Source organism: Protomyctophum parallelum (genome assembly GCF_964188405.1).
Source record: "Protomyctophum parallelum genome assembly, chromosome: 18".
NCBI classification, from domain to species: Eukaryota; Metazoa; Chordata; class Actinopteri; order Myctophiformes; family Myctophidae; genus Protomyctophum; species Protomyctophum parallelum.
Window position 1 is genome coordinate 25,155,799 of NC_139716.1, and position 25,308 is coordinate 25,181,106.

The 25,308-nt window shown below is 46.1% G+C and overlaps 1 protein-coding gene across 1 annotated transcript in view; it reads left to right on the forward strand.

Moving 5' to 3' along the window:
• tbc1d14 (TBC1 domain family, member 14) overlaps positions 1-25,308 on the forward strand; it is a 59,584-nt gene that overhangs the window by 16,600 nt on the left and 17,676 nt on the right. Inside the window, exon 5 of the mRNA XM_083788565.1 lies at positions 7,432-7,555. Coding sequence (XP_083644691.1) covers positions 7,432-7,555 — 124 coding nt within the window. The remainder of the gene's footprint in view (positions 1-7,431; positions 7,556-25,308) is intronic.

Consider the following 25,308-nt stretch of genomic DNA (forward strand, 5'->3'; position numbering starts at 1 on the left):
GGTCACTTCAGTTGCTGCTGCCCCAGTGTCCTGTTTAAGACTCAAGAGCTCTCAGAGAACGGTTGCTCACTGTTTTCGAACAAAACACCCTTGGCACTCCCTCGAGAAAGGACTAAAGTCTATATGTCTAGGGGGCTAATTCAGTGTTTCCAAACGCTGTTGCACGTGTTCAGAGTTGACTTCAAATAGATGACTAACAAAGTCAAATGGCTGTAAGTTGATGTTTCAGAGTATGCAAAGTGTTGACTGTGAGCATCCTGGGGACTTGCATCGCATGCCCGTTATGTTGAGCAAAGCTTACTTTTACAGGGCTTTATAGTGCACTTGCACTTTATAGTGCACTTTATAGTAAACAATTGCACAAATGTACTTTTGTTGGTCCTGTGAAAGTTGTAAACCTTCCATTGGAGTACTGTTGTGGTCATCACCATGCCCGTTCAACAAACACACTAAGAATGTGTTTTATCACATCCTCAAAGTCTCAAACGTTCTTTGTTATACGATGAATAGCGAAAATCCTTTTTTTCAAATATAATAAACATGTCCAAAATATATGGACGCCTGGCTGTGTGAATGTGAAAAGGAACAAGTAGTTCAGTAATCTCAGGCTTCTGGTCTAATCTGCCGTGTCAAAACCTTTAGTCCTTTTACTCAAGTTTCCACTCAGCAGTGAGTGAGCAATGTCCTCTATATTTCCTCTGTGTGGCATTCCTTTTATGACGGCTCATAGGGTTACTGCCGTTCAGCGCTGCCTACACACAGTTTAACAAGGGGGCAAGCCCTGAGGTTACACTTTAACTCTCCTGTTTTCAAATCTATAGTTATTTTTTCTCTCCACTGCTCTCATATATATAATAACATTTTAATTGCCTTCATCACATTCTCGTCACGTGTCACTCACAAGGGTCGAGGAAGCCTTATGCTTTTATTTTTTGACTGCCGGTGTTAGTCATTTTGATTAGGTATTATTTGTTTTTACTCTAGTTTTATCGCATATAAAGCACAGCACGTTGTCTTACAGATGCACGCATGCACGCACACACACACACACACACACACACACACACACACACACACACACACACACACACACACACACACACACACACACACACACACACACAGTGCTGACTCAAATCAGGTTAAATGTTCAGCCATTATAATTACGACTCTTTTGCAGTCTTAGTTAAAGTGCTGCTCAAGCTAACATTAGTCCCTCCTCTCCTGCCCTTATATTATAGCCTCGAAGAGAAGTGATGGAGAGATGCTTGTGGCCTCCCACATTGTCTGTTCATGTCTTCTCTGGCCAGTCCACTGCAATGCCGTAGTGGACTGGCCAGAGAAGGCACTGACACTTACCGTAGCACTTGTCCTAGCCTCGACGACCTTACAGGCGGATGCAAAGGCACAACTTATGTAACTTAGATAGCATTTTATGTAGACATAGCACTCTATAGTGTATATGCATTGTTATATAGATATTCCACTGTTAGGTTATTTGCTCTGGATTAAAGGCGTCTGCTAAAAGGCCTAAATTGTAATGCAACTCCTTGCAACAAAACCACCTTAGAGACAGTTGCAGCGATGTGTGGACTGGCCAGTTGCAGTTGGGGATAGTGGCTGCAAGGAGTTGTTGCTGTTGCAAGGACTTGCATTGGTGTGTGGACTGACCTTGACCTACAATAGATTACCACATTAATCCGTTTGCGTCATTCCCGTCACTTCGTTAACCTCTGAGCTGGGTTTCTGTTCCAACAGGCCTCATCTCTCGTTTTGACATGTTCTAGTCGAGTATTACATTAGGCCTCGTTCCCCTCACCTCCGCACAGGCTGACCCACAGGCGGACCCTCCCTGTACACTTGCAATATAGACATGGACTCTGGCAGGACCTGATAGTGTTAAGCCTTTTCTAATGAGATTTTATGGCTGCTAATGAGATTGTATAGCTGTTGTTTGCAAAATTAGCCACCGACCCACCTGCACCCACCCACCACAAACCAATTCTTTTTTTTTCCTTTTATCCAGACTGTGCTTCTGCTTGTTTTCAAGCAGACGTGATTGATGATGACGTTTGCTCTCGGTGCTCCCACCTAGAAATATAGCATTTCTTCTCTCTAGTCCCTAATAGTGCAGAACATGGCTGCTCTCTGCTCACCAATGTAACTTTTGAACTAACTCCTGAAAACTTTTGAACTCCTGAAAACTACTGTACCACACTGTGTACCATTGATTCAGATTAGATAGCATGTATTTGAACACTGACTGAACGTGACATTCTTTAGACGTTTCTTGCAGTGTGTGCGCGAGCGTGTGTGTGTGTGTGTGTGTGTGTGTGTGTGTGTGTGCACGTGGCTGTGCACATACCCTTTTTCTTCCATAAATGAGCGAAGTCACCAGCAAGGAATCCCTTTCAGCCTTTCGCTCACTCTGAGCAATCTGTTAACAGTTAGGGCGAGTGAAAAATATGCAGGTATCTGATTCAACATGGGGGCGACAAATTGTGCCACCATCTAATCTGTATGAACATTGTGTGCTACACGGTACCATACAATCTGTACGAATACGGGGCAACGTGCCTCCATGCGATCTGCTTAAATGTGGGGACGACGTGTGCCATCAAATGATCTACTGCAGTGGTTTTCAACCCTTTTCATAACGAGGCCCATTATTTATTCGGCATTAGAGAGTCACGACCACCATGTGATGACACCTCTCAGACCCAAAACTAAAGAATATGTTGCTGACCCGATAAGGTGATCATTATCAATAAAAATTAACAAGCTCCATCCCCCTGTACTGTAGGCTCATAACCTCATGTTGCTGTACTGTAGGCTCCAGCAATACAATTGAATACCACATTCAATTGTTGCTGACCCATTTTAGGCGGGAACCCATTTTGGTGTTAGCATCATGTCGTGCTTTAGCTATTTAAAAATAGCAGATCTACAAGCTCATAGGCCGAGCTTGTAGGTCTGCTATTTTTGAAAAATCAAAGAGAATCTGATCTCAGGTCAGAATGGGTTAAAGGATGAAAGACAAGCTTCAGATAAGAATCACAGTCCCTGCATCAGCTGTGAGTTTGACCAATGGCTTCACCAAGGAAACGAATCCATGTGTGATTGCCTCAATTGAACGCCATCCACACTCCTGCCTTTACCCTTGTCGTTGTTACCTAATAGGCTTTTAGGCCAGAGTCTATTTATATAGGCCTGATCTGGATATCCTGGCATGATATTTATGAACATGGATTTTGGTTTGGAATTGGATTTCCATGTAGTTTTGTTCAAATCGATACCCCTCCTGGACCCCTCCTGGACTCACAACATATTTATTTTGACTGTGACTCAGAAGATACTTTACATTCCTGCCGACAATTTCCCAAAGCATGCTGTAGTTCAAGGGATTCCATTCATTTTATTTTATGAAAATGAACATGCAAAGATGTATAGCTTGCAAGTTGAGATAGGTTTTTTGATTGATTGATTGAAGTATTTATTACGTTTGCAGAATTACAGTACATTTCAAGCACAAACTCAATACAAAGACTGTTAACTGTGAGTGGACGACCCAATTAAGCATTAAACTTGTTTACAAGAGGGTCCACCATGTTCAATTCATCAAAACATTTAGAGACGTACAAATAGACACTTCTATATAGACAAAGAACAGAACAGGAATTCATCATAAAAGAACAGGAATTATAAAAGAACAGGAATTCATCCAAGTTATACAACACAATAACAATTAATTGTCTCCACCAGCCGAAGGCATGGGGGAGAGTATGTTTTGCACTCCGTCCGTCCGTGTGTCCGTCCGTCCGTGTGTCCGTCCGTCCGTGTGTCCGTGTGTCCGTCCGTCCGTCCGTGAGCAGCTAATCTCGGCCACCGTTAACCCGGTCGATGCCAAATTTTGCACACACACTCCCTGGATGCCAACCATGAACCTCTGCCCCAAACTTTCCAGAACGGCCTGTTATAGCGCCACCAGGAGGCCGCTTTGTGCAAAACAAGTTTTTGCACAGTACACCTACAGATTTTGTCCAAACATCACGCAAATTGGTACACAGTCTCTCTAGAGCCATTCAACCAAACCGGTCTTTCAGATTTCTCAGACTCCATCCTGATTGGTTAAGATTGGCTTCCAAAATTCACAGGAGTGCTCAGTTTCAAACAAAATGCTGCAAATCATGAACACATCGCGTGATTTCCCTGAAATTGTGCACCCACATTCCCACTAGGCCGAGGACGAAATGCCACATGAACAATTTCAACTCAGCCTCAAGGTGGCGCTATAACTGGCCCAAAAGTGTTTTTACCTCTAACTGCACAGATCTGTGGATAACTTTGTATTCCAACTCCCTAGAGGCCAAGGAAAAACCTTTGCCTGGAATTTTTCACATCTGCTCTTTATAGCGCCAGGAGGCCGACATATGTAAAACACATTTTCTATTATTACTCCTTCACATTTTATCAAAATTTCACGCAAATCGGTACACATGATCTCCATAGTCATGTGATCAAGACAGGTTTGTTTGATTTCTCATATTCCATCCTGATTGGCCACGATTGGCTCCTACAGTTTTCAGGAGTAGCAAATGGCCACAACTCCTCAACGCAGCGTCCGATTGCGATGAAACTGTGCACGCATATTCCCACTAGGCTGAGGAAGAATCCTGGTGGAGACCTGTGCCAATTGGCACTTTATCTAGTTGCACTTGCATTCATTTATTTGGTCAAAAGTCAAAATTGTATTGAGGACTTTTGTGGCGGTTCTGCTGATTTCTGATCGTCTGCACATTTGTTAAATTGACTCACACACACACACTCCTCTCTCTCTCTGTCGCTCTAATTAATTAGTCTCATGTCGCGCAGCTGCGTCTAGATTCTCCAGACGGATCCTGCCGGGAGCTGCCTATGCCATAGAAAGCATAGGTGGACCCCAGGCTAAGGTCACATTCATACCAGAGAGCTTTGCTGCGATTAAAACGAATTCTGCTACGCATTTTCAGAAAGTGCAGGTGTGAAGGCTCATTCGAATCGTAATGCGTATCAAAGAACCGCATTATACTCCGAGCAAATGCCTAAAGTGTGACTGTTGAGCAGCCGCACGCACGCATGTACGCACGCACACGCATGCAAACACACACACACACACACACACACACACACACGCAGCCTGCACTGCTCAGTTCACACGGGTGTGATTTTTTATATCGGTAACTGGGTGACCTAAAGTGTGGCTGTTGAGTAGCCACACACGCACGCACGCACACATGTACGCACACACACACGCACGAAGCCTGCACTTCTCAGTTCACACAGGTGTGATTTTTAATATTGTTCTAGTACTGAAGATTAGTCACACTAAATTGTTATATACGGTTATATCCATTAAGACAAACAACAACAATACAAAAGACAACTCTTAGCTATCCACAGTCTATTTTATTTCCCCAAACATGGCTGCATTTACATTTGGTTGTGCACACTGTAAACTCCAGTAGCCTAGTAGTCACACAATGCCTGCCTCAGAGTCAGACCCGCCCTGTTTTTATTGTGTAATGTACGTTATTTCCTTTGTGGTGTGTATATAATGCTTTTCCTGTACGTGTGGAGTATGATGTTGGTGATTGATTAAGTAGTGTTGTTGTGCTCACATCACACCTTGAAATGGAAATTGGTTCCAGCTGTATAAGGCTGAATGGGCCTGAATGACAACTGGTGCACCTAAACCTTGAAGTGGTTTACCTTTTTGTTTTTTAAGCAGTTGTTCCTTGGTCGGGACATTCATTGTAGCACTTAATGAGGCTGTCCATCACACTGCATACGTAGCTGGGACAACGGGACAAAAGGCAAACCGCTCCTACTCCTTTTTTTTTAATCGGTGGACAAAAAGCATTAGCTAATTGGTGGAGCGGTACCTAATTAGCGTGACATCATTGACAACTCAAGGTTACGCAGGAGGGGATCAATTGTATAACCATATTGATCCGATTGGGCCTTGGCAAACGATGGCTTAACCCATTCAGGCCTGACGTCGCAGGGAGAAAAAAAAGGTTTCTAAATCATGACAATTTTCTAAAAGATTTGAGGCACATTTTTAAAAAAAAATTCAAAAATAGCAGACCTACAAGTTGTAGATCTGCTATTTTTCAATAGCTAAATTATAACAATGTATGTAACCCCGCTCAAAATGGCTTAAACAGTAATGTAGTCCGTGGGAATGGACTACTACACACAGTTATGTATAGGGTGCATTTTGCATCCCAAAACGCAGTTTATAGTTAAGGGGCGCAATGAAACAACGACCTCTGCATCCACGGGATGCACTACTGTACTACTGTACTGTTTTTTTTATTCTAGTTTATTTCGCTAGCTTTAGTTATAATAATCATTTCTTCGTCTGTGTTCTATATGAATATAACCACATTATAACCATTAACCATGAAATGTGAGTTAAATGCAATTTGTAAAAATGGCAAAATATGACTCCTAATCAATGTCGTTGAAGTGGGACTCATGTGTCCCTGGGACTCATCTAAAAGGCCATCCCTGCATCCCAGGACTCATTACATTGAAAAGCTATTTACATCACTGCCCCTAAACATGGCAAAGATTCACTGCCGTACTGTGGCTGTGAAATGGCAGAATGAGTCTCGTATACACCAACATTGTTTTTATGAAGCATTTTGTCCTGTCCCTTAGTAAGGGGTCTCTCTGTGACCCAAATCTTAGCTGTGACCTGTATGTATTTGTTGTATTAAAACTAGAGACGGATGGTAATGGTGTTTTTTTACAGAGGACTGAAATCAAATCAACTGTGCTCACAGTTTCTGACTGGTTACCTGAATGATTATGTCCACTTAATGTAATGCAATGGGCATGATTTTGATGTAAGATAGTACTATACTATATTCCTTTTTTGTACTTGATTGGGTTTTTACTTTTTTTTAGAAAAGTCAGGTATTGAAAACTAGCACTTGTGCTAATACACTGTAAGCAATGCATATATATACTATTGTGCAATGTGATTGTGATGATGTCCATACCAAATAAATAAACACACACACACACACACACACACACACACACACACACACACACACACACACACACATGTGTAATTGGTCCTTCCTGATCCCCCTCTCTCTCACATGGTGTCAGCCTGGCCTCACTGCACAGACTGGGTGGTCTCAGCCTGCAGGATCAGGGCTTTGTTCCTATAAATCCAGTCTCTAGTGCACGTATCTTGCCAGTGCACACTGGTAGCAAGAGAGACACACGCTATTGTGACAGCTCTGTCTGGGGGGGGGGGGGGGCAGTGACCCAGAGAAGGCAACCACAGTAACAAAACGTGTCCTACTTTTGGTTTCCGATTATTATTATGTCCTTATTTCTGTCTCTTTCTTCTCCTTTCTCTCTCTCTCTCAGGAACCTGTTTGCTAAGAAGGTGAAGGACAGTGGGCCAGTGGAGCAGAGGGACCCGGGCTGGAAGCTCTTTGGCAAAGTCCCGCCCCGTCAAGGGCCCGTCAAGGACCCCAAGAGAATTCAGAAGGTAGAGAGGGAGACTTTAGTTTATTAACATGCTGCTGTTGTTCTGACCTCAGATGATGTAGCTGTTTAGCCCCCACAGGATCAGTGCTGTCAGAGCCTTCTCCCCCTGTGATTCTGCAGTGCCATAATATATCTCTCCTCTTTCATATAGAGGCAAATACTAAAGGTATTCTCTCAAATAAGACAGTACGGACAAAAAATCTGTGTGAAGTGAGGGGCACCTTCGGGGGGCTCACACAAAGTCCATAGACTTGGTTGCCTCATGACGTCACAGGGGGAATGCTTAAAAGCAAACATTAAAAAACCCATAGACTTGGCTGCTACATGACGTCACAGTGAAAAGCTAGGTGTTGGAGGGGCTAATGATGGTGTATGTGTAGCAGATGGATAGCAAATGACTAGGTGTTCAGAGCGTGGCTGTGGCGTGCACAGACATTTAGAGGGTGGAAGCGGCCGGTTGCCTTATTAATAGTGTGAGATTTATAGATTTTGGGGCATAAATAATATATTAGAAGCTTTTTTTTTTATCAAGAATTGATCAATGTCACCATGGTCCACATACTGTACAGTACACTATACAGTATCGGTATCAAAAGGGCACATTGCTGTCCAGAGGGCAAGGGCAGGTGGTGCTCTAGCACCCCCTATCTGTGCACGCCACTGGAGAGTGGCCTTGTGATTGGTTCGCTGAATGCATGTAGCAGCTTGAGGAGAGCTGTGATTGGCTAAGCTGTGTGCTTTGGGGTGTAGTTTATCTGTGATTGGCCCAGATACAGACCGAGGGACAGAGAGATGCAGACAACATCCTGCTCTTGATGTCGGGTCTCTCTTCAACACCAAGCTGTCAAAAGGGTGTGCGTTGTTGTCGTCGCCCAATTAAGTACGTTGAAACGGTGGCAGGACACGTTGTAAGGGGAGAGCATTTCACTCGCACTTAGCGGCTAAACTATTAGGACGGCACACAGAGAGACAGAGCAAGATACTCTGAGGCAGAGAGTGCGCTCGCGCGTGTGTGTGTGTGTGTGTGTGTGTGTGCGTGTGCACGTACATGTGCGTGCGTGTCTGCAAGAGACTTACGGCAAAGGATGGTCACGTTTAATGTCAATGTTATGTTGCAAACAAAACTCTTTTGTAAAAACCCGCCCAATGCAGGGTGCGTTCAAGAACTAAAGGACAGGTCCTTTCAGACGACTGATGTGCCTAGTAATTCATTTGTAACGAGAGGTAGAAGTAGAGGGTGTATGTGGGTGCGGTCACGTGAAATTGTTGCGCACGTGCTGGTTTCGTGCACACACACCCCCGCGGCTGACTAGACATGGATTGTGTTGAGTTTTTATTGTACGCTACGCGCCCGCCCGCATGAGCAGACCTGTCGCTGAGCCAGGCAGACGACGTCTGCGCCACAAAGAGGTTAAAGGGACCTTAAAATAGCTGCATTCATAACGGAGTCAATTACCTTTTTACGAGGAGGCGTAGTAGGCCATAATATTATTATTCTCTCTCAAACATACGCTGCAGAACATTTCCATCAGCTGATTGTCAGCTGGGGTCTGTGTTGTGCAATGGTGTTGTGACTGAGCATCTTTTATCACAAGATATCGACCATCGTCACCCAGTCTGATCTTCTGTGTAATCGGCAGGAGATAATTATGCAATCAGAGGATATCAAGACAACACAGTTGGGTCTGACATCGAAATTTATAAAATGTCTTCAAAATCCTGACAGTTTTCTGTCAGGATTTGCGCCACATTTTCACGATTTTTTTCAAAAATAGCAGACCTACAAGCTCGTAGCGCGCCACTCGGTGGCGCGCTATGAGCTTGTAGATCTGCTATTTTTCAATAGCTAAATTATAACATAAAACACCAAAAGGGGTTACCGCCCAAAATGGGTTAAGGTTGTACTATCTCAACTGAAGCGTTGCTGTTGTATAATCCACACTTGGTAGATGCCTATTATGTGACCCTACAGTAGTATCCTTCTTTTCTGCGAAAATACAAGATTATTGAGCTTGTAGATCGGCTATTTTCAGGTGTAGAGGGGAGACAATGTATAGGAACTGGGTTACTCGGGTCAACAAATACATAGGGTTTGGTTAATGCAACAAGCTGGCATCAGTTTGCATGCAGCACAGATCCTGTGACCCTGCATGTCAGGCATGCGACGTACAGCTGGCCTAACACGCATCACAGCCATCTCAATTACACTGAGGTACACTAGACATTGATTGATTCATCATGAAGAATCTCCATCGCCTTTCGTTGTGCCTCTTTGAACCACTTGGACCACCAAGTTGCAATGAAGATTTTATTCACAAATTACAAATTGGATGCTCTGGGCGAACGTATCCATCAGCTCATGTCTGTCCAATAACCTAGCATAGTGCAAACAGTGATTTTGAAACAATAATGCTACATAAAAAAATCTGTTGAAAAATATAATGAAGATTTTTTTTATTTTTTATAATGATAATAATAAATACTGTGCTTTGTAAGGTATATACAGTATATTACCACTTGCGTAGATTTGGTTCTGTCTGCTGAAACAGCAGTGGTTCAAAGGTCATGCGACTGAGTGCGACCAGCTATTGATGTGATACAAGCTTTTAGCGTGGGCTTTTAGCTTTTAGCTGAGCTATATCTCTTTAATTGCACCATGCTATATGTAGCGCCCATTATAACCCATCTCTTCTGTATAGGGCACAGATACTATCTGCTGACATGTGCTTTATCCCATTCTGAACCAGAACCCCTTTTGGTGTTTTAAGCATTATGTTATACTTTAGCTATTGAAAAATAGCAGATCTACAAGCTCATAGCATGGCTCTGAGTGCCACGCTACGAGCTTGTAGGTCTGCTATTTTAGAAAAATCGTGAAAATGTAGTGCAAATCTTTGAATATATATATTCTTTCAGAGCACACGTTTTTAACTCAAATCTTTGCGTCTGGCGGGTCCCTGGAACAACATGCTGTATTTTCAGATGGGGGTCGGCAGGCAATTACATATAATCTTGGCGGTCCTTGACATGAAAATGTTTGAGAACGACTGACATAGAAACATGAGGTTTTTCAGAAAACTGTCAGGCATTTGTAGAATCGTCTAAATGGGTTAATTGCATATAGCTCCCGTAAAGGAGAACGGCTGTTATATCCCATCTCTTCTCTTCTGTAGGGCACAGATACTATCTGGCTCATGTCCTTCATGTAACACGTCTTGGAAAGAGAGAAAAGCTAGCTATAGCTAATAGCTATAAGGTGTGTTTAGGGCGTGTTTATACGGCCAGTTAACACTTGAAACGAAAACCACAACAGTGTTTTTCTTCCAGCACTCTTTCTATTCTTCTTGAGAAAGCGTATAGCGTTCGGGAGTGAAACGGGACACGTGTAGGCGTTCCATATAGGAGCCACTTTTGTTTGGAACAAAGATAAAGCCCCCGCCCGTGGCGTTCCCTGGTACTCGTACAACGTGTGTGAGCGTGTGTGCGGGTGGGTGCGCGTGGCGGACGGTGTGTGTGTGTTGTGTACACAATATAACGTTTTGAATGGCAATCAAAGCCTCGTCCAGCAGCTGCACATGAGGGCCAAGATCAAAGAAACACCTGTCTTCTTTCTTGGCCTCAAAACAACAAACACACACAGTCAAATGCGCAGTGTTCATTCACTGAAGAGTGTACAAATGGAGCCTTATTATGGGTCCATTTGGTTATAATTTGTACACTCTTATGATTTAAAACAGCACTTTGTAAATTTCATTGTATTACCCGCGAAGGCCGGGATTTTAAGTAAACCCGGGTTTCTTCTGCACAGGATTCATGGAATCCCTACTTGGCTAGGGGAGATATTGCACATAATTGCCTTCAGACGGTACATTTTCTGATTTGTTAGGCTATAAGGTTTCCAAAAATATGTAGTTTTCCAAATCTTCAGAAGAATCCTACGAACTCATATGGCTGAACATAGTGAACTGGATACTACTTGTCAACCAGCCGGTGAGGCTAGGATGAGGGAGGGGTGTAGTCTCAGAATCACACAGGAGGAGGTCCAATATGGACACTTACCGGCAAAGGTCCAAATAACTGGGCTTTTTGTGTCGAGTCAGATTTCCTGAGTTAATTAATGATCGGTTGCCAGTTCGAACCCAGGCTCCCCCAGAGTTAGTGTCGAAGTGTCCTTGAGCAAGACTCTGAACCCCTAATTGCTCCTGATGTGCTGGTTGGTGCCTTGCATAGTTTCCGCGGCCATCGGTGTGTGAATGTGTGTGTGAATGTGTGAATGTAATGCACAATCTCTGTAAAGCACCTTGGATAAAGCCGGCGCTATATAAATGCACCATTTACCATTTTTACCGTGACTCACTGATCGACTGACGATGCCTCTTGTACTTTTCAGAATGTTGAAAGGAAAATGTTGGACTATAGGCTCTTAACAAAAGGCAGGTTGAACTAAACGTATAAACTCAAGGATGGAGACGTCGGTGTGTGATAATCAGGGCTCGGAGAAGTCTGTTATTATACTACAGTTTACCCCCGGGGAGGTCGATGACACGCAGGCGGACGACACCGCACATTCCCCTTTTTGTGCGTGCGTGCGTGCGTGCGTGACTGGTCTGGAAGGCCTATCATTAGGCTTCCTCAGCCCTTCTCCATTGCAATTTGCTGGACTGATCAGAAATCCAACCTCTCGTACGCTAAAATGTTTGTATTTTTTTCTTACTCCACGGATGCGAAGACGAGAGGCACGAAACACACCTTGATCCACGTCGCACCTCCGTGTGGTTTGTGGTGGTAACCTTATATCTGGCCTCAGGGGTCAGTTAACAGGGATAGACTTACAGGCGTTCGTCTCGCCTTGGCAACCACTGAGTCCCCTGCTGTGTGTGTGTGTGTGTGTGTGTGTGTGTGTGTGTGTGTGTGTGTGTGTGTGTGTGTGTGTGTGTGTGTGTGTGTGTGTCCTGCTGCAGTGTGTGTGTGTGTGTGTGTGTGTGTGTGTGTGTGTGTGTGTCTGTGTGTGTGTGTGTGTCCTGCTGCAGTGTGTGTGTGTGTGTGTGTGTGTGTGTGTGTGTGTCTGTGTGTGTGTGTGTGTGTGTGTGCGTGCTGCTGCAGGGGAACATTGTGTGTTTGCCTGTCATGCTTCGTTGCCTCCAGGAGGAGGTTAAAGGGATAGTCTGCACTTCAGTTACTGAGAAATATGTGCTGACTTGAGGGCTTGTTAGCATTCTGTGGCTATGCTAAATATGGGGCCTGCTAGCCCAGTGGTTCCCAATGTTTGGCATGTCAAGGACCCCCACATTGACACTAATTGGCCCGCGGACCCCCATGTGAAAAATATATACGTTTTTTACGGCTCTAGCAGTGATTCTCAACCCGCGTTACAGACCCATATTAAGGGTCCTTTTGGTTCCAAACTATCATTTAGCTGGGGAGCCCCTGGAACTCCCTCAAGGACCCCTGAGGGTCCCCAGACCCCACTTTGGGAACCACTGCTGTATGCAGTCAGAATGAGAGTAAAGGGTGGCTTTCATTTATTTAGATTTTATGTCTTTTATTTGAATAGCAACCGAATCAGCAGCTGTGCAAACAAATGTATGCATTTTTGAATTAATTATTCATCTTTAATGTATGTTTTTGTGTTTAGTTAGAACATGTTTAAAAGAACCTGTAGAAAATGTGTAAAAGTACCATATGTGCCTCTGAGATGTAGTGGAGTAGAATTAAAAAGTATTGGAAATTGGAAATATTCAAGTAAAGTACAAATACCTCAAAATTGTATTTACTTTCAAAACATATACGTACTTGGATACTTCCTACCAAGTCATTGGACCAGCTGGGCTGTCCTGGCCTGCCATGGACCTCCCTGTGACATCACTATGTATGACGGACTTCAAGTGGCCAATGGCCAATGCTGTGACGTCTTGTCATGTATATGACGTCGTACATGTGACATAATAATATCATTCCAAATCTGGTCAAGTTTTCAGCCTGAACTGAGCCCCCCCTTTGTCTTCCCTCCGTTATATATTTTAAATGTCTAAAACGTGGAAAAAAACGACTATGCCCAGACCAGTAAGATTAGCTCTGGTACCACACACACACACACGTGCGCGCACACACAGACAGACCGCCCCTCTCCTGCAGAGCCACGTCGTAATAAAGGGGGGGGGGGGGGGGGAGAAAATAAGTGGACTGGGAGAGAGAGCGAGAGACGTACGTGATCTGACACTCTGCCAGACAGAGCAGGCGTTCTCTGAGCGCAGGCAGACGTACAGAGAGTAGAATAGATTGTGCACACAGAGCGTACGGGGCTGAGAGGCTCCACCGTGCACATAGATCCATTTCTCCAGGGTTGATTCAGAGTGGCTGGCATCGCACGGACAGGACAGGACAGAGCACCGTATTATCATCCTAGTGCCGAGCGATGGTGACTAATAGTGCGCGGCGGCCGCGCGCCTCTGATTCGCTGACACACTAGCGCTCGGCGCGTCTGCACACACATACACGCGCACGCACACAGACACACACACACACACACACACATCCCAGGGAGAGATCTGATCCGCTGCACTCTTCTCTGCGCTGATGCGGAGCCTCTCAGTCGTAGCGTTGTCGTCGCGGAGAGGGAGGGAGGAGGAGAGGAGCGATAGAGAGACACAGGGAGTCAGGAAGAAGGAGAAGGAGAGAGGGAGGTATACCATGGTGCCGCGTCGAACCACCGCCGTCCCCCTCGACCTCCTCTAGCACCCCCCGGACGCCCCGCCGTCAGGAGTGAGCCTGCATGGCCGAAGAAGCCAACATGATGACGCTATAGGCTAGACTTGGAAACAACCTCCGCACCACCGCCACGCACACACGCACGCACGCACGTACCTGCCCACCCCCCCCCACCCAAACCGCACTATACCGGAGAGGTCTGTCTTGTCTGCCTGTACGGAATCACAGCTTTCATGGTGAGTGAGCTTCCACTCTGCGTGTGATGGGGGGGGGGGGGGTGCGTGTGTGTGTGTGTGTTGGGTGGTAAAAAATAAAAAGCATGTGAGCTCAGCGGTCTACTGTCCTCCTTCTGACAGAGACGGAGCAATTGATAGTGTGTGTCAGAGCGTGAGGAAGAGAGAGGATGGCCAGGGGGGGGGGGGGCTTGCTTGACATAATAGCCCCTTTCAAGTCAGTGCTCTTCAAAGGGGAGCATCGGGGGGGGGGGGGGGGGGGGTGGAGAATGGAGAGGATGCCTGCCTATCTTTGTCCATTTCCTCTCAGATAATTAACGGCCGACGAGAGGTCGTTGTGTTCCGACCGGTGCGCAGTCAAAGATGTCTCTGGCTGGCAGATCGCCGTGTTCCCTTCCTGGGGGGAGTGAGGTGGGACGTCTGTGTTCCTGGGGGGAGTGAGGTGGGACGTCTGTGTTCCTGGGGGGAGTGAGGTGGGACGGCTGTGTTCCTGGGGGGAGTGAGATGGGACGGCTGTGTTCCTGGGGGGAGTGAGATGGGACGGCTGTGTTCCTGGGGAGAGTGCAGGCGGTGGGACGGCTGTGTAACTGGGGGGAGTGAGGTGGGACGTCTGTGTTCCTGGGGGGAGTGAGATGGGACGGCTGTGTAACTGGGGGGAGTGAGATGGGACGTCTGTGTTCCTGGGGGGAGTGAGGTGGGACGTCTGTGTTCCTGGGGGGAGTGAGATGGGACGGCTGTGTAACTGGGGGGAGTGAGATGGGACATCTGTGTTCCTGGGGGGAGTGAGATGGGACGTCTGTGTTCCTGGGGGGAGTGAGATGGGACGTCTGTGTTCCTGGGGGGAGTGAGATGGGACGTCTGTGTTCCTGGGGGGAGTGAGATGGGACGGCTGTGTTCCTGGGGGGAGTGAGATGGGACGGCTGTGTTCCTGGGGGGAGTGCGGACAGTGGGACAGCTGTGTTCCTGGGGGGAGTGAGATGGGACGGCTGTGTTCCTGGGGGGAGTGAGGTGGGACGTCTGTGTTCCTGGGGGGAGTGAGATGGGACGGCTGTGTTCCTGGGGGGAGTGAGATGGGACGGCTGTGTTCCTGGGGAGAGTGCAGGCGGTGGGACGGCTGTGTAACTGGGGGGAGTGAGATGGGACGGCTGTGTAACTGGGGGGAGTGAGATGGGACGTCTGTGTTCCTGGGGGGAGTGAGATGGGACGGCTGTGTAACTGGGGGGAGTGAGATGGGACATCTGTGTTCCTGGGGGGAGTGAGATGGGACGTCTGTGTTCCTGGGGGGAGTGAGATGGGACGTCTGTGTTCCTGGGGGGAGTGAGATGGGACGTCTGTGTTCCTGGGGGGAGTGAGATGGGACGGCTGTGTTCCTGGGGGGAGTGAGATGGGACGGCTGTGTTCCTGGGGGGAGTGCGGACGGTGGGACAGCTGTGTTCCTGAGGGGAGTGAGGTGGGACGTCTGTGTTCCTGGGGGGAGTGAGATGGGACGTCTGTGTTCCTGGGGGGAGTGAGATGGGACGGCTGTGTTCCTGGGGGGAGTGAGATGGGACGTCTGTGTTCCTGGGGGGAGTGAGATGGGACGGCTGTGTTCCTGGGGGGAGTGAGATGGGACGTCTGTGTTCCTGGGGGGAGTGAGGTGGGACGTCTGTGTTCCTGGGGGGAGTGAGATGGGACGGCTGTGTTCCTGGGGGGAGTGAGGTGGGACGTCTGTGTTCCTGGGGGGAGTGAGATGGGACAGCTGTGTTCCTGGGGGGAGTGAGATGGGACAGCTGTGTTCCTGGGGGGAGTGAGATGGGACAGCTGTGTTCCTGGGGGGAGTGCGGACGGTGGGACAGCTGTGTTCCTGGGGGGAGTGAGATGGGACGGCTGTGTTCCTGGGGGGAGTGCGGACGGTGGGACAGCTGTGTTCCTGGGGGGAGTGAGATGGGACGTCTGTGTTCCTGGGGGGAGTGAGATGGGACGGCTGTGTTCCTGGGGGGAGTGAGGTGGGACGGCTGTGTTCCTGGGGGGAGTGAGATGGGACGGCTGTGTTCCTGGGGGGAGTGAGATGGGACGGCTGTGTTCCTGGGGGGAGTGAGATGGGACGGCTGTGTTCCTGGGGGGAGTGAGATGGGACGGCTGTGTTCCTGGGGGGAGTGAGATGGGACGTCTGTGTTCCTGGGGGGAGTGAGATGGGACGTCTGTGTTCCTGGGGGGAGTGCAGGCGGTGGGACGTCACCGTTTCAGTCTCACTGTTCTGGCTTCTTATTTCAAAGTTTGGCATGTTCTAAATCTAGGTCAGCCATGCAGCGGCACTCATGGGTTTTCCATCTGGCCTCTTGTGTCTCGTTGAATATTGTATGATTCTCTCCATTGTTGCCTAAATGCCTCCACAAAGTCCACAAACTACTGCAGCAGCAGCAGCCAGTCGCTCGTTAATCTGTCCCTGCAGCGTCCTCCTGACGCAGAAACTTTTTTTTTCTTCTGACGAATTTTCAGCGTGTCTTTGATGTTGATGTATACTGTCCCCCTCCAGGGAGAGACCGGTGACCTTTACACTGTCGGACGCCGCGTGAGTCGACGCCACAGCCAGCTGTGACTTCTGTCTCTATCTCTCTCTCTCTCTCTCCTTCACTCGCTCGCTTGCTCTGTTGCACACAGACGCTCACTTCGTGCAGATTACTTTTTTCCTTCTAAAACTTTAATGGTGCAGTCAGTCAGTTTAAGCTTAAAGGTTTTAATATTTAGTACCATGTTTTTGGAACAGTGGCCAAATCCACACTCTTTCGGACGTGTTTAGAGTGAATGAGCATCGTTGACCAGGCATGTAGAGAATCTGTCTGTATGTAATATAGTGGAAACATTTTTTTTTATTTGAACTTTGAACTACTGAAGGTTTTCCACCATCAAGCATCTTTTTTTTTTTAAGATTTATTTTGAGCTTTTTATTCCTTTTTATTATAGAGAGGACAGTAGTCTATGCCGCATTGGTTCCCAACCTTTTTATACTGAAGTACCACCTCAGAAAAGATCTGGCTCTCCAAGTACCACCATAATAACTGATGTTAAAATACAGGAGTGTATACCTGCCCTTTCTGTTCCACTACTGGGTATAGACTCAGTAGTGAGTCTACTCACTAATCGGCAGCACTGATGATATTTCTAATGTGATTAATCCCATCTCAAATCTTCTATTAGCGGCAAGGTGTGCTGTCATGCCCATTTCAGCACTGCTGGAGAGCCTATTTTAACCAATTGCTCGGTCAGAAGAACTACCTGTAGTAGTATAAATATTTCATTCCACTTTTGTCTTTTTTTGGGCTACTCCTCTGTGTACCAGCAGTGGTACCAGTTAACCCTAGATAGTCTCTAGGGAGAGAGAGATGGGGAGTCAGTGACACGCAGCAACGGCCGTCGCTATCGGGACTCGAACCCGCAACGCGCTGATGCCTGGACTCCAGCCAAAAGTTCAAGTGAAACTTCATTCATCGATAAATATCTGACTGTGATATTTTGATCAACCTCATCATGTCTGCCATTGAGGAGTAGATTTTAGTTGGGTAGAGACGCTACCTGGTAATCAGAAGGTCACTGGTTCTGTTGGCTGACCAGTGTTCAGCTCCCGTGTTTGACTCCCCGGCCCCAGTCGAAGTGTCCTTGAGCAAGACACGTATAACCCCTAACTCGCTCATGTTGCCCGATGGTTGGTGCCTTGCAATTTGCATGGTTTCCCCCCGCCATCGGTGTGCGAATGGGTGAATGTGAAGTACATTGCTTTGGAGAAAAGACTGGGCTATATAAATGCAGTCCATTCACCATTCACCATAACTCATCATCACCATCCAAGTAGCCATCAGCTGTATGGAATACTAATATTATATAAGGTACCCCCTCCCCAAACAAAATCCAAAGGACAACACTAGAGACATGTAGCAAAGGTCGTCATGAACGGGACTCGAACACGCAACACGCTATCAGGCCAGAGCCTAATCTGTGGCATGTGCCTGGACCACTATAGGCCAGCGGGCGCTCAGGACAGCGATCTTGAGTGAGCCACCTATACAACTACAATATGATTGATTGTAAAAGTTGTGTCAGTGAAAGGACACCGAGATGTCTGTCTTGAGAAGGGGATATGGTTTGTCTTTGTCTGAAAGGGACTCCAGGACAGGTTAGGCTGGCCTCATACACACAACACATGCACACAGAAACAACACTGGCTGTCTTGCATTCTATTGTTCTACGTTGCCATGCAGAAGTGTGGTTCACACTCAGAATATCACCTTGCATTCTATTGTTCTACGTTGCCATGCAGAAGTGTGGTTCACACTCAGAATATCACCTTGCATTCTATTGTTCTACGTTGCCATGCAGAAGTGTGGTTCACACTCAGAATATCACCTTGCATTCTATTGTTCTACGTTGCCATGCAGAAGTGTGGTTCACACTCAGAATATCACCTTGCATTCTATTGTTCTACGTTGCCATGCAGAAGTGTGGTTCACACTCAGAATATCACCTCATGCGGTGTGTAGTTCAAATCAGTGGTGAGTCGTGAGTAATTAAGCATTTTGTAAAGAAGAAGAAAAAACCCAGGCAGAACGCCATGCTTCTGCCAGTGTCGTTATTCAGTTTACATGAACAACAAACCAAATGTCATCTATCTTCGCAAGGCCATGTCGAGCAGGCAGTATTTTGCACCAAAGCACTCACTGTACAATGAATGTACATCGGAATTGATTTAAAACCCAGTTGTTTGGTCACCCATCTAAATTGTCTGCTATGCATTCTTCTGCTGAGGGAGGCTATTAAAATGTTTCACGCGTAGTAGATCCCATCTTACTTGTACTTTTGCAGAGTCCCGTTTCAATTGTCGACTTAATTTATTTACAGAGTACTGGTTTGCGGTGTCGAGTTCTTTTTTTTTTACCCTTAAAGCTCAGGCAAGTCACTCCGCCACAAGACAGTTTTCCAGTCAGTCAAGACAATCAGTCAACCAGTCAGCGAGTCATTCATTACATCATTAGCAAGAAATCAGAGAGGTTTTTCCTAAACCTGGCATGACGAGGCAGGTTCCCCTGGTGACGTGTTGCCCTGCTGGCACACAGTTGCCACCCAGGCAGCTATAAAAGCACCTCCCCACTGTATAGTTAGCAAGAGGCTAATGTAGCCTAATGGCTGCCCATCTTACAATACATTCACATTCATCACTACTGCATAGGCATTGTAGAGTAGTGGTGGGAAACTTTGACGATGGAGAGGGCCACTACAGTTCCACACTCACTCCAGATGGCCATTATAGTTCCACACTCACTCCAGATGGCCACTATAGTTCCACACTCACTCCAGAGGGCCACTATAGTTCCACACTCACTCAAGGGGGCCACGCCACATTGTATATTACTGTTGTAGCAAAAATAGCTGATCTACAAGCTCAAAACGCGCCGCAGTGCGATGCATTTTTGAGCTTTTAGATCAGCTATTTTTGCTATATTTTAATTGAAATCCTGAATAATCTTTTGCTGTTTTTGAATTGGAATCCTGAAAAGTAATTATTTTTAATTTCAAATTAATTTAGTTATAGTTTATGTTAACTAATGTATGAACTAAATACAAATAGATTGGGCATAAAAAAAGACAATTATATTTTTGTAATTAGCTGAAATAAATCAATAATATGTTCAGATATTAACCTGCGGGCCGCATTAAGTGATGTGATGGGTGCTGCATGTGGCCCTTAAAGTAGTAGTAGTATCAATAATGATATGAACTTGATTTGTTGATTCTTGGAGCTGGGTTGGGTAGAGCTGTGTTTGTAAATGGGAGAGATTGTGTCACTACCCAAGTACCTCTGATATCGATAGTGTACTCACAAGTATGACTCACACCCCCCCCCCCCCACACACACACACACACACCCTTAAATGTATTGGAGTGCGTCACGTTCTTATCGGTAAAGGGCCCTCCAGACTCAGAATGATGATAACTAAAGATAGCTATACACTGATCAGTGATAATAATTTTCTGTAAATACGATGAATGTGACGTGTCGAAGTTGAACCCGTTAATTCTGATGGCTTTGGATTGGCTTGTTGTTTTTTTTTATCGTTCATCAATTTGCTCAGAAAGTGGTCCTAGCATTATCATTTGCCACCGTCGATGTAGTTGTGGTGTGGACTCCGCTATCCAATGTATTTTCTTTTTACATTTTTTTATTTCATGAAAGATTTATAGTTATCTTACATTTTGTTCTGTTTCACCTTGCTCTAGTGCAGTGTTTATTTTGACAGCTAATTTAGATTTTAGATTTTCGTCGCCACCGTTACCCGCGACGTGGCCCACGCTGCCATAACATTACGGGTATAGGAGCTTGCTCTGTCTCTAAATGGTATTTTGGTCCACTATCTATTATGCCGACACCTGTATTTGCGCCTAGAGGTGTGGTCGTAGGCGTGTTGGTACGCTTTATACTGTTTTGTAGAGACGGCCTACACGCACGATCTATATACCATTATAATTTTTATCCCACGATTTTGTAACCCATTTTTCACCCCTGTGTCAATGATCTAATGTGATCCTGGGCTCTACACACCCTCCGCCAACCTAGTCCCTATATGGGGGACTTGGGGAGAGCAACAGACTGACCTCATGCTTCTGCTATGCATGAGGAGTCCCAAGCTGCTTCTTTACACCTGACAGGGGGGAGTTTCCCCGGCTGGATGTAGCATGTGGAAGGAACACGTTATTCCGACCAGTTCCTTTCGACTCCATCAGGCGCCCCGGCTGGCCAGGGGGAGGCAGTTTAGAGACCAGGATTACTGCATGTATTTTGTGAGGGTACCTACTACCTACCCTAGGGGACACAGGGAGAACATGCAAACTCCACACAGAAGGGCCCTTTCGCCAAACCCGCCTCGGGTATGGGCACTGATGACGTGGAGGAGAGAGCACGCCCCCAGCGCCCACAGCGTCCTCAGCGGGAATCGAACCCAGAGCCTTCTAGTTGTGAGGCGACAGCACTACCGACTGTCCTACCGTGCCCCCTTTGTGTCATAGTATTTGTCGACGAAATCAACACTGCTCTAGTGACACCTGCAGTGCTGCCGAAGTGCCAGGTTTCACCCCCCCTTCCCCACTTGGCTTCCTCTCTCGTATCCTCCCTCCCTCCCTCCCATCAGCAGTAAAATCATTGCTATGTATGTTACTCTGGCACTGTAATATCTGTCCTCAGGCCTACCTTAGTTTATAATAAAAGTATTTTACATGCCTGTGTGAAAATAACCTGTGCACTGCACACACAGCTGCCGGCTGTTGAACGAGTCATGTTCAAGTCAGTGTCGATGGTCGTTCCTTTAAGTAAACAGGGGTTTGCCTGCACACTGCGAATGCTTGAATGTGAACGCTATTTATTTATCTACAGTCAGGAATGCTTGGTTCCTGATGATTTACTAGAAAGGGAAGTGATTTAACTTGTCACTATTCGATATAACTTTACCACAACATTAACTATGACTTATGGCCTGGGTCGGCTGAGAGCTCACTCAGCTCAGGCACCTAGCCTGACAGTGTAAGTGTGTCGCGGGTTCGAGTCCCGATCCCGACGACCTTTGCTGCGTGTCTTCCCCCCATCTCTCTCCCCCTTTCCTGTCTAAGTACTTTAAAATCTATTAATGAAGGCAGGCCCTTCCTAACATTTAATTTTTATATATTATAAATAAATATATATAGTCTTAGTTTTAGACAGTCATCATAGCTTAGTTTCCATTTTGTTTTCGTCAGTGAAAAAAGGTAGTCGACGAACATTTTTCGTCGATAAGATCAACACTGACAGGAAGGCGCGCACAGTCAAATCAATAATACAAAGTCCAGTAGGCCTGGTGCATGGGGGGATGTTACAAGCTCCAGTATGCCTGGAGCTTGTAAACCCCAAAACGAAACTAACGAGACAACAGAAAATGCGCAAGCAATTATTTTCAAAGTAACGGTTGTTGGTATAAGAGGTGGTGGTGTATGCAAGAAACTATAATCCTAATAATTACGTGTCAGCAGAAACCCAGAAAGTGCTTTGAAATACGCCTGCCTCGTCTCGATCCAGCGCCTTTGTTCATTAGAGCCAAAACTGGGAGGCCCTGCGATAAAACTAAGACGAATGCTTCCATAATCCATACACAGCCCTGCGATAACACTAAGACGAATGCTTCCATAATCCATACACACAGCACTGAACCAAAGGAAGGACGGGAGGGAAAGAGACTTGAGGTGTAGAAAGAAAGGAGGTGGATGTGAGGACAGGTAGAGCAGGGACGAAATGGTAGAGACCTCTCTCTCTCTCACTGGTCAACTCAACTGTCTCTGTAGACTTTCTTTCCTCATAAAGTTTTACTGTACTCCTTTCGTTATCTCCCTCCATATCTTTCACAGTCCTCGTTCCTTGAAGGTCCGGTCTCAAGAAACATATGTATGGCTAACCACTACCTCGCCGCCGCATGACAAACTGACATATACTGTATGTGAAATTGTGAAAATAGTAGATATATACAAGCTCACAACGCCTTGCAACGCAACAAGCTCACAACGCAACAAGCTCACAACGCCTCAAAACTCAACAAGCTCACAACGCCTCAAAACACGAGGCACTTTGAGCTTGTAGGGGGTCCCGAGCCACATGTTGAGAACCACTGCTTTAGAGTAGACAACATGGCTGAGGGAAGTAGGGGTGCTGGGGGGGGGGGGGGGGGGGGGGGGTTGGAGCAAAATTATAATAATTGTAATCAGAACAGATTTCAGTTACTAGGCCTAATAAATATGCTGTATCACAGTATCGGCGCCTTATCGTGGTTAATTGCCTGTGTTATTTTGTTCATGCGTGTGGAGAGGAAAAGTTTAAGCCACCTTTCCGCTTGAAAATGCGCGTGCACGAGGTGCGTGCACACACATTTTGCGGCATGCGCTAATGTGCACGTACCTCGTGCTGAACATTCAGCACCTCCTACTGTAAATATCTTCCCACGTAGCCATGGTAGACAACATCTTTTTTTAACATGTAGGTCTTCCCTGACCTGATTGTTTAAAGCTCCCAAGTGAAGTGCTGCCATTAGTCTTTATAGAGCACACACGGATTCAGTCAGCGAGTGCCTCATATCCGCTTTATGTATTAAGCTTAGTGTAGCTAATTGTTTTCAATGCCCTTTTCTCCCAATATAATTGTCCCCACACATTTCTGTGTTTTTGCCACTGCTGTTGTATGTATCCTGCTTACTGCCTCGGCTCACCTAAGGCTCCAGCGAGGAGATCATTGATGGCTGTGGGCTGTGGCCCCACTCACTGCTACAGGCTTAACCCATTTAGGACTGAACAGATTCTACAAAATGTCTTCTAAATCCTGACAGTTTTCATGTCAAGGACCCCCAAAAATTATATGTAATTGGCTGCCGACCCCCATCTGAAAATGTGTTGTTCCAGGAACTCCTCAGAAGCAAGGATTTGAGTTAAAAAACGTTCACTCTGAAAGAATATATCTTCAAAGATTTGTGCCGCATTTTCACGATTATTCAAAAATAGCAGACCTACAAGCTCATAGCGCGGCACCGAGTGCCGTGGTACGAGCATGTAGATCAGCTATTTTTCAATAGCTAAAGCATAACATAATGCTTGAAAGACCAAAAGGGGTTCCCGCCCAGAAGAGACCCCCGGCCCTCGCACTCATTAGATACACACTGACAAAAGCTAAGAGGCCAAAAGCAACCTTCTCACGAGGATGTGAGAACATTCTCCTCGGTGTGCGTGTGCGCGCGTGCGCGCGCGCGCGCGCGCGTGTGTGTGTGTGTGTGTGTGTGTGTGTCTATCTTTACATTTTTTTGGGTGAATCTTTAAGCCTTTATTTGATGGTGGAGAGAGACAAGAAATGCAGAGGGAGTTACCAATCAGAGTTACCAATCAGACTTAGTGTGTTTGGTAAAACAGTCTTCTCTGTTAGAGCCTCCCATCACTGGAACAGTGTCCCCACAGAAGTAAGAGAGACTTCCAACTATCTGACCTTCAAATTCAACCTGAAAAGGTGGCTAAAAACCTGTCAAATCTGTAATCATGAGTAACTATCAGCACTACGGTATTTAGTATTCATCACCGGTGTCATTTTTTACTTCACTTTGCAGTTGTTCTGTCCCCTGTACCATGTTGATCTGTTCCTGTATTGTATTATATTGTGTTTTTGTATGGACATGGTGTTGGGTGCTTGCACATATGCACACATGGCATCAACGCATGGTGTTGTGTGCTGGCACCCTACACTCTGTCTTTCTTTTATCATTCATTTTTTAAGAGCCTGCCCAGGGACTACAGATGTAATGTAGCTTTGGCTAACTCTGGCTTATTTACATTGAGGTGAAAACTGACATGATGATTAATGAGCTTTGTCCCTGTCAAATAAATAAATAAATAAAAAATAGTTGGGGAACGACATACAACAAATATTCCAGACAGCCAGGAATACACTCAAGGCATTTTGCGTCCACGAAGTATGCGTCCAAACCACTTGGCTTTCAGGTCTTGTTATTATTGTTTTTCTTTAAATGTCTCGATTAATTGAATACACAAGACCTCAATGGAAAGCATCCTTTTGTATGAATCTGCATCCGTTTAGAATTCAAACAAGTTTGGGCTTCTGAATTGGCTCTGTATAGTCAACTAGTCATCTATTTCTCCCAGTGGCAATTTCCCCAGATGGGATTCTGCATGCATCAACCCTCAGTCTTTTTCTGAAATGCTGTAGCTATTTTCCACCAATGTTCTGATTGTATTGTATTGTAGTGTGTGTGTGCGCGTGCATGTGTGT